The 10,822-nt window shown below is 43.5% G+C and overlaps 1 protein-coding gene across 1 annotated transcript in view; it reads right to left on the reverse strand.

Moving 5' to 3' along the window:
• Positions 1 to 10,443, reverse strand: part of LOC109901194 (glutamate receptor ionotropic, kainate 2) — a gene marked incomplete at its 5' end in the record, with an annotated part of 156,119 nt that extends 145,676 nt beyond the window's left edge. The window contains 2 exons of the mRNA XM_031836208.1: positions 8,976 to 9,233; positions 10,272 to 10,443. Of these exons, the coding sequence (XP_031692068.1) occupies positions 8,976 to 9,233; positions 10,272 to 10,443 (430 nt within the window). The remainder of the gene's footprint in view (positions 1 to 8,975; positions 9,234 to 10,271) is intronic.
• Between the last annotated feature and the right edge of the window lie 379 nt (positions 10,444 to 10,822).

The following is a 10,822-nucleotide window of genomic DNA, read 5'->3' on the forward strand; positions in this document are numbered from 1 at the left end:
AAACCCTCTCGGCATCACCAGCCTTATTTATGTTCCATTAAACGTGTTGAACAAATTGAAAAAAGATTCAAACGTGTTTCCGGTCAAAGGTTTTAATTGTCGTTCAGGAATGTGGAAGGATGGAAGGAAAGAATTCCCCTTTGTGGGAAATACACACATCCATGTGTCTCCTCTCTGCTCATAAAGTGTGGACCACTTTACTCTATGTATTGAGTTTATAACTGTCATTACAACTGTCATTGTAACTGTCATTACAACTGTCATTATAACTGTCATTGTAACTGTCATTACAACTGTCATTATGACTGTCATTGCAACTGTCATTATAACTGTCATTATAACTGTCATTACAACCAAGGCCTTAAGGAGTTTTCCCTCAGGGAAACACCAATCATTAGACAGACGCAACAGACACTGCACCAGAAATGTGCTGCTAACTGATGCTCTCTTCTGTAGCTGCTATGTGTTTGAAGATGGGCGGCCATGTTGTAAGAACACAATGTGGACTCATTAAAGTTAGTTCCCTGGAACATCTGGTCGTCTGTTGCTATGCATGGCGTAGTCGGCACAATAACATCTTGTCGGAGTTCCAAACAGCTGGTGGACTTTAATTAACATTGCATGTCACCAACAACACTGATGTGACAGGTTCAATAAAACAATCTGAAAAGTTAACAAAAACAAATAAATGTGAAAGTAGGCTACAAGTAATTTTTTGTCTATTTCTATTTTAAAATTGTTCCTGTTCACTGTAAAAACATCCCATTTTCGGAAGATATCCTTTTAACTACAGTAACTACAGTACTTTGACCCTACTATGAAACATACAGCACTTGAGAGAATAAAACCTCTCCAGACCAACAGAATTCAATAGACAGTAACAGAGAAGCAAAAAGTACAACCAAAGTGATTAAAATCACTTGGAAAATCCAAATGATCACAGTGTTTATGAAAATGGCATTTCGCAAGCTACATCATCACAGCAGTACCTATTATCCCAATGCAGCCAAAGCTGAATTATCATGGCACTTAGTAGAACGACAGTTAGCGGGCCTTTCTCAACAATCGGCAGTGTGGTAGTGGAGCGTATGATGGGATTGGTGCGACTGGTGTGTGTTTTCACTCACACACATCAAATTGAAACAGATTACTGAAGGGGTCCTGGGACTCTAGAGCCAATCACTTCCACTCAACTTGACTCAGTCTCAAGTACACTTAAATGTCTCTCAGCCTAAGCAAACACACACACACACACGGATGGACGCACACTTGGTCGTATGTGCACACACACAAGGAGACACTCATAACACACAAAGAAATAGACTAGCAAATAAGAAATGCCTTTTTTTCAAATGCCAAATCATTCTGTCACAAATAGAGTGAAATAAAACAACCCCTTTTTGATTACAACAAGGCAATCAGCCACTCCTCTGTAAACATTTAGCTACTCTGGGGTTTAGGCCGACCTTTCAACTAACGCAATTACAAAAAAATGTCAGGCAGATCAGGTCAAAACCTCTCCCATAACAGAATTACACCCATTTGACACACAGTAAATTACCTTTTCCTCAGAAGAGTCATGCGGGGTACATTTCAATTATGTTTTTTGTTGTGTTGTTTTAAAAAATATATATATTGTTTTGTTCTGTAATAAAATGCAACCATAAGAATACTCGAAGGGATCCTTGCTGACAGCTATATAGAGGAAAACAGAATGATGGCTATAGAGTGGCTATTCAGTGGTGTTGGATGGAGTGGCTGGTCGTTGGGTCGTTAAACCTTCTTTGCTCTTAGGGACCACCCCTCTAGTCTACCACCTCTACGGTCGGTCGGTTGCAGTCGGAGGATGTTGTCAAGGGAACCGGGCCATAAACATAGAGCCAGGGTGATTAAACTGTCACTCTCTCCCTCCCGCCATCAATGAAGGAAGGGAGGCCGGGACTGGGGGGAATATTTATAGGAGTAACCACACTATCCCTGCACCATGGTGCATCCCAGCGTCTCCATCTCTTCCTCACTACCCAATACAACTCCAGTGTAACATGACTCCCATAACGTTGTGATGTGTGGCTCGGAATACTACCACTACAACACAGAGTGTAGATGCCATTGCCTTTGTACCATTACAAAGTTTATCTGTTAGAAGAGGGTCATTGTGGGTATTGATTTACTTGTATGCTCTCTGGTTCACGGAGAAACAGCCCAATGAGAAAGCTGTTTCCTGTTCCACTCTGGGGCAACAGCAGTAGGGCAATTGGGGTGTGAAGGAAACATGGCTTAGAATAAAGGAGTCCCTTCTGAGAGAATTACATGGCAGGGCTTATCCAATATGTTGGACAATATGTTTTCACACACATAAAAACAGGCAAAGTAAGCAGGCCTACACATTCCCCTGTTTAATAGAAGATTAATCAATCGCACTCCACACTGCCCTTTTCCACCTGGACAAAAATGACACCTATGTGAGAATGCTGTTCATTGACTACAGCTCAGGGTTCAACACCATAGTGACCATGAAGCTCATCACTAAGATAAGGACTGTGGGACTGAACACCTCCCTCTGCAACTGGATCCTGGTCTTCCTGACAGGCCGCCCCCAGGTAGTAAGGGTAGGTAGCAACATGTCAGCCACACTGATCCTCAACACAGGGGCACCTCAGGGGTGTGTACTTAGGCCCCTCCTGTACTCCCTTTTCACCCATAACTGTGTGGCCAAACATGACTCCAACACCATCATTAAGTTTGCTCACTACACAACAGTGATAGGCCTGATCACCGACAACGATGAGACAGCCTATATGGAGAAGGTCAGAGAACTGGCAGTGTGGTGCTTGGACAACAACCTCTCCCTCAATGTGAGGAAGACAAAGGAGATGATCGTGGGCTAAAGGAAAAGGTGGGCCAAACAGGCCCCCATTAACACTGACGGGGCTGTAGTGGAGCAGGCCGAGAGTCTCAAGTTCCTTGGTGTCCACATCACCAACGAACTATCATGGTCTAAACACACCAACACAGTCGTGAAGATGGCACGAGACTGAAAAGATTTGTCATGGGTCCCCAGATCCTCAAAATGTTGTACAGCTGCACCATTGAGAGTATCCTGACCTGTTACATCACCGCCTGGTTTGGCTACTGCTCGGCATCTGACTGTAAGGCGCTACAGAGGGTAGTCAGTACGGTCCAGTACATCACTGGGGCCAAGCTTCCTGCCATCCAGGACCTATATAACAGGCGGTGTCAGAGGAAAGTCCATAAAATTGTCAGAGACTCCAGTCGTCCAAGTCATAGACTGTTTTCTCTGCTACCGCATGGCAAGCGGTAGCAGAGCGCCAAGTCTAGGACCAAAAGGCTCCTTAACAGCTTCTACCCCCCAAGCCATAAGGCTGTTGAACAATTAATCAGATGGCCACCAGACTATTACATTGAGCCCCCCCCCCCCCCCCCCCCCCCCCCCCCCCCCCCACACACACACACACACACACACACATTTGTTTTGTACACTGCTACTACTCACTGTTTATTATTTATGCATAGTCACTTCACCCCTACCTATATGTACAAATGACCTCTAACCTCTACCCCTGCACACTGACTCGGTACCGGTACCCCCTGTATATAGCCTCCACACTGACTCAGTACCGGTACCCCCTGTATTTAGCCTCCACACTGACTTGGTACCGGTACCCAAATCAAATCAAATCAAATTTATTTATATAGCCCTTCGTACATCAGCTGATATCTCAAAGTGCTGTACAGAAACCCAGCCTAAAACCCCAAACAGCAAGCAATGCAGGTGTAGAAGCACGTACCGGTACCCCCTGTATATAGCCTCCACACTGACTCGGTACCGGTACCCCCTGTATATAGCCTCCACACTGACTCGGTACCGGTACCCCCTGTATATAGCCTCCACACTGACTCGGTACCGGTACCCCCTGTATATAGCCTCCACACTGACTCGGTACCGGTACCCCCTGTATATAGCCTCCACACTGACTCGGTACCGGTACCCCCTGTATATAACCTCCACACTGACTCGGTACCGGTACCCCCTGTATATAGCCTCCACACTGACTTGGTACCGGTACCCCCTGTATATAGCCTCCACACTGACTCGGTACCGGTACCCCCTGTATATGGCCTCCACACTGACTTGGTACCGGTACCCCCTGTATATAGCCTCCACACTGACTTGGTACCGGTACCCCCTGTATATAGCCTCCACACTGACTTGGTACCGGTACCCCCTGTATATAGCCTCCACACTGACTCGGTACCCCCTGTATATAGCCTCCACACTGACTTGGTACCGGTACCCCCTGTATATAGCCTCCACACTGACTTGGTACCGGTACCCCCTGTATATAGCCTCCACACTGACTTGGTACCGGTACCCCCTGTATATAGCCTCCACACTGACTTGGTACCGGTACCCCCTGTATATAGCCTCCACACTGACTTGGTACCGGTACCCCCTGTATATAGCCTCCACACTGACTCGGTACCCCCTGTATATAGCCTCCACACTGACTTGGTACCGGTACCCCCTGTATATAGCCTCCACACTGACTCGGTACCCCTGTATATAGCCTCCACACTGACTTGGTACCGGTACCCCCTGTATATAGCCTCCACACTGACTTGGTACCGGTACCCCCTGTATATAGCCTCCACACTGACTCGGTACCCCCTGTATATAGCCTCCACACTGACTTGGTACCGGTACCCCCTGTATATAGCCTCCACACTGACTTGGTACCGGTACCCCTGTATATAGCCTCCACACTGACTTGGTACCGGTACCCCCTGTATATAGCCTCCACACTGACTTGGTACCGGTACCCCCTGTATATAGCCTCCACACTGACTTGGTACCGGTACCCCCTGTATATAGCCTCCACACTGACTTGGTACCGGTACCCCCTGTATATGGCCTCGTTGTTGTTATGTTATTGTGTTACTTTTTATTTGATTTTACTTTAGTTTATTTGGTAAATATTTCCTTAACTCTTGAACTACATTGTTGGTTAAGGGCTTGTAAGTAAGCATTTCAAGGTCTACACTTGTTGTATTTGATGCATGTGACAAATGAAGTATGATTTGATTTGATTGTATTACCTGAATCATTCCAAACATCCCATTCAAGTCTCCTTCCTTCTCATCCTGATATCTTCAGCCTTTGGCTCAATGAGCACATGCATTTATTCACTATCTATTGGCTCACCCCGTGTCAACCTGCTACATCCCCTAACACCTTCATTAACAGGGTGTTAAGGATCAGCCAGAATCAATGCTTCCCCAACGATGCCTATCTCACACTGAGCCCTACTGAACAAGGGCTGTAGGGAACCTGCAGGGCACACATGTCGTGGGGTAATAATAGTATTATATATACCTCACATGCAATTTGTAATAAGACTATTCAATTAGCCTATTCAAATGTATATCTGACTCCATAAAGATAATTCAATTATAGAAGCAAGCATTAGGCAATAAGTTGACTTTGACTAACAAGAATTAGTCTGAGATTTCTCTATATCAAAGGCAGATATTTAATTAACATTGTACAATGAATGGATTCACATACAAGGAATAAAGCTTAAGCTACAAGGCAATACTGATGTTAACAAAGCATACTTCTAGGCATATAGATCCTAAGGTTTACTTAGAAGACAAAGCATGAACAAAGAGAAGCCTATTAGGCCAGAGGCCTAGAAGCCTAGGAAATGAGAATTGATCATACAACCTTCCTCCATGGACAGGATACAGGATACGAGAGAGAACAAAGGCATTTCATTCCATTGATAACATCTGAAGGTGTAACTCTTTCAACTCAAAACCAACCACATTGACCAATCAAACGATACCAAGTTTACAGTGTAACCTGACCACCAGGGTGTCACAGTATTTAAAGGCTTGCGTGGGGGATGACACCAATGTAAATAAGACATCATTCCTGAGTGGACCATAAAATCCCCTAGCATAGAGTAATTTAGAGTTCGCCCTGTACAGATAAACAAGTTGGCACAGAGATCATACATACAGTACATGCATACATATGCTTTCAGAGTCATGGACACTATATTATTATTCACACATTTAATAGTCAGTCCTCTGGATACTGTAACAGAGAGATACATTTTGGCCCCTCAGAGGGGGAAGGGCTGACAAGTCCTCTGACATTGTCCTTTGTGCTTTCCTTGTGTTCCTGGACCATTTACCATGCAGCTCCAGGTGACAGAGAGCACAAATCGGGGCCAAGCCTACACACAAATACACACACACGCACAGACACAGTAGGGTTGAATATTTCCCCGTTATTTTACAAATGTTCCATTCCAAAAATAAATCACTTTTCTCCCTGGTAACCCGGTATTTCCCGCCAAAACCAGAAGTGTCCTTCAAAAGCATCATAAAGCATAGAAATATGTCTGGATTCGATTAGAGCTTTGATCGGCATGAAAATTCAAGCCTGATGCTACCTGAGCCTGATGAGACATATATTGCATACATTTTATAAGCCATACATACAAGACCAAAAAAATCCCAAAATACGGTGCCATTATCCAATACATATATGATACAGTCTACTGCAGGTTATGGACGACAGGAAAACATAAAAGCCCATATAAATGTAGCTAGCTATATGCTCTATTGTGTAAATAAATTAAACTAGCTCCAGTAGGCTAACCTTTTTCAGTGTGGACTGTAAAGAAGAAGAGAACATACGATTATGGAGCAGCACATGCAGCCTACTACAAAGTTACAAGTATAGTCTAGCGAATTAGATTTACATTTTGAAATATAATAGGGCCTTTTTCTATAATTAGTGGGCTGACACATATTTACCTTTCATAATATTTCCCCTAATGTTATTAGTCTACCAACTATTTCTCTCTCTTGTTGATTCATTCCTGCCTCGCTTTCAACAGCTAAATGAAATACGTTTCGTTGTCCTTATCTTCATCCTTCTGAAAACACCCTTGAATAATGCAGAAGGCTTAGATGCAGAAGGCTTAGATGCAGAAGGCTTTCACTTCTCTTCACGACGATTGAATGGTTATGGGTGTGAATGAATAACTGCTCTCTTCTTTCTAACTACCCCATGAGTTTTATTGGCTGCTGTATTTAACATTCAGCAAAAAAAATGCAAAAAAAAAAAGATGTCTAACAAGCTATTCTAGCCTAGCTTGTCTTGCATGGGACTCCAAGAGCTAAGGAGTGTTTTTAAGGAGAGATGCCAGCGGAGAACAAGTGTTTGTGTATTGCGCAAGAGACAGAGGCTATAAATTAGAAGCGTCTTATGCATAATCCATCATTCATTAATAAAAATAAATGTAAGGCTAATACTGCATTGAATATATTATTATATTATCTATATAGACATCTATATATAGGGCAATATATCAATCTAGAACAGGATTATCTATTTTGGATAGAGTTGATGGAGAGAAAGTCTGCGAGAGTGATCGCACGTTCACTGATATAAAGCAATGATATTCGAGTGATAGGCTGTTTTAAAACTCTGCAGCTGCAATTATTAAAGTAATAACTTTTACAATTTAAAAACCAAGGTGACCCCAAAAGCCAGTGGACATGGGTAATTTAGACACGCATTCAGTCTTTATATTACTGTGGCATAGACTATGCTGCAGCAAATGTAGGCCTACCTGTCACTAGAAGAAAAGTTACCATGATGAGATGATAGGTCTGCATGCATTGTGAACTCCATACTGAGATGGACTGTGTGTCTCTAAGCGTTGATTCATCATGCAGAGGCCGTAGAGAAGCCAGATTTAGACATTGCATATTCATTTCAATGCAATGCCTTTCTCAATATCTAAAATATGAAGTATTAGGTACTGGAGGAACATACTGAAACCTGTAAACTTTAATTTGCCCAAAACGTTGTTTTGGACACTTCTCTGGTTTCTATTTTGTTTTGCTTGGTTGGTTGCAGTTTTTTGGGAAATAGATTTAAACTGAATTAAAATGAAAGCAAAATGGTTTAAGTAATAAAATACTGGCCAATGGAGCCCCAGTGTGTTTCTGAGAGCATGTGAAGACCTGGCAGTGTTGTCCTGAGCCTGGACACACACACACACACACACACACACACACACACACACACACACACACACACACACACACACACACACACACACACACACACACACACACACACACACACACACACACACACACACATCCTGTCCTGAGCTTCGATACACACACGGACGCACACACACACAGACATCCTGTCCTGAGGCTGGCTCCCTCCCGACCCCTGGCATATGGCACATGTACCCTGCCCGCTGAGACGTTTGCTGCCTGCTGTTATAACACTGGAACACTGGCCATCTGGGGACGAAAGGGGGGGTAGGGCTACAGGGCTACTCTACTGTACAGGACTATAATCATAGTCTATATTACAGGTGAAGTTTTTTTTTATATGGTAATTTATGATATGGTAATTTAGCAGAACAGAACTGTTGACAACGACGGACATATATTTAGTATATGTGGCCCATCCGAGTACCGAACCCATAGCCCTTATGCTGCCAGGCCAGTACCATGGTCTGTCTACTGTAACTCACTAAACTGTTGGAATCACTGGAGAAAAAGTAGGGGTGATGGAAGGTGTGAAGTACAGTACAATAAGTGATCAGTGACTGAGGCTGTTCTGTGGTCATAGACAACTGTGACTGAAACTGTTCTGTGGTCATAGACCACTGTGACTTAACCTGTTCTGTGGTCATAGACCACTGTGACTGAACCTGTTCTGTGGTCATAGACCACTGTGACTGTGAAGGTATGAGGCAGAGAACTGCAATGAGGTGGTTCCAAGCCCGTTCTATTCATTCTATTTCTATGCTTTCTAGGCACAGTGGGTGGACAGACAGGATGTGAGCCTTGCTATATTGTCGTCATTGATCATGAAGGTGTGAGGTACTGTAAGTGGCCAGGGGTCTTACCTGTGCTGTCATCATAGACAACGGTGACCGTCTTCCACTTGAAGAAGTGAACCAGGTCCAGAATGGCTCGGCTGAGAGAGGAGAAGTCTGGGTAGAGGCTGACGTAGAAGGAGTCCCTGTTGTCAGACACCTGGTGCTTCCATTTGGTCTGGATGTGGGGCACGCCAAGCGCGTTACAGATGGACTGGACCGCATTGGCCGACGAGCTGTGGGAGGGCCCGAAGATGGCCGCCACCCCCAGAGATAGTTGGTCGCAGGCTGGGGGAGGAGACAACGTTCAGTTAGTCCTTTATTCAGTGGTTTATTCAGTATTATATGACATGCTACTGTGAGTTCCTGAAGTCATGGACTTCCCACTCCACTATGGCAAGCTGTCCGTTCCTATATGGTTTTGAATGACCATCATGAAGCATATTTGGAAGGAAGCCAGTGACCGTGTAAAATGTATGAGCAAGAGCTGTACACAGTAGGCCTGCATAATATATGAAACGATTGGCAACACTTTGTAACAACAACATTCTGCATTCAAATGACTTAATTTGATGAAAGGAGAAAACACTTCAATCACAGAAAAAGGATGTAATGGCCAGTAATCGATAAGACCCTTTGGATGCGTATGAAAAGCACCCTTTTCCCTATAGTGTTCTACTTTTGGACAGACCCTTATGGGGTTGCCCTATGGACGCTGGACAAAAGTAGTGCACTTTATCGGGAAAAGGGTGCCGTTTTAGATTCAACCTTTGAGATGTCAGGCCTAATGCAACCCAGTAAAACTATAGATTATAGCAGTTTATAAACCTGTCTCCAGGGAGACAACCAGCTCTGTGAATTAGTATTACTGCTGAGTCCTTAGCAGAAACCAATCAATTGTCTTGGTTTACGTTTCATCTGCACAGACAACGGATGCATTCCAAATAGCAACCTATTCCTATATAGGGCACTACTTTTGACCAGATTCCTATGGGGCAGCCCGATGGGCCCTAATCAAAAGTAGTGCACTATAAAGCCTAAAGGGAATAGGTTGCCATTTGGGATGCGACCATCCTCTTTCTGCGCCTGATTATAATTGTCCCAATCCAACCAATGAACTACACATGAGCCCACATTCCCTGGGTGGGTGGGAACGCACTAACAACGCTAAATAAGATAGGAGAGTCACACAAATAGCAAGCAAACGTATTTGTATATTTTAACACTTGAATATTGAATATCTATGAATATTGTTCCAGGAGACCAGTACCAGTCATGAATCTGGGTGTGAATGCAGCTTTCTGAATTCTATTCATAATATTTGACCTTTTCTGGAGGCTTCGAAGCTGTCGTAGATGTTTATCCGTTGGATGTCGTATGTTAGCGTTGTGTTTGGCAGTAGGGTTCTGTTCCTGTTGATTGTATTTAAAGCAAATTTAAAGGCTAGTTCCTCAGCACCTGACGGCCCCGACTCAATGGACTCGAATATTCCTCCTGAAAACAAACAGAGACAAGAGACAGTTGGTTAGTACAGTAATTGAACAAAGTGGTTGATGAAATCACATTTAATGTTGAGAGGATTGTTCTTGACTCATTACATTTACACTTGTGTGTGATTATCCTGTTCTGTCTTTTACTCATAATTATACAATTTCCTAATTGAAATAGAAAGGTTAATCAAATACAATTCACAAGATATAGAAAAGATATTGAAAATATAATTCCATCAAGTCCATCGAGACCTTACTATTCACAATAAAATGAGTCAGATATTTTGCACATCACATCAGCTGGGGATACTTGTTTACTCAGGCTATGAGTGTACTTTTAACACTGACACATGACTGAAGCGAAAGCTTTCAGACACGTTAAGGCTT

The sequence above is a fragment of the Oncorhynchus kisutch genome, linkage group LG2 (assembly GCF_002021735.2).
Source record: "Oncorhynchus kisutch isolate 150728-3 linkage group LG2, Okis_V2, whole genome shotgun sequence".
Classification (NCBI taxonomy): Eukaryota; Metazoa; Chordata; class Actinopteri; order Salmoniformes; family Salmonidae; genus Oncorhynchus; species Oncorhynchus kisutch.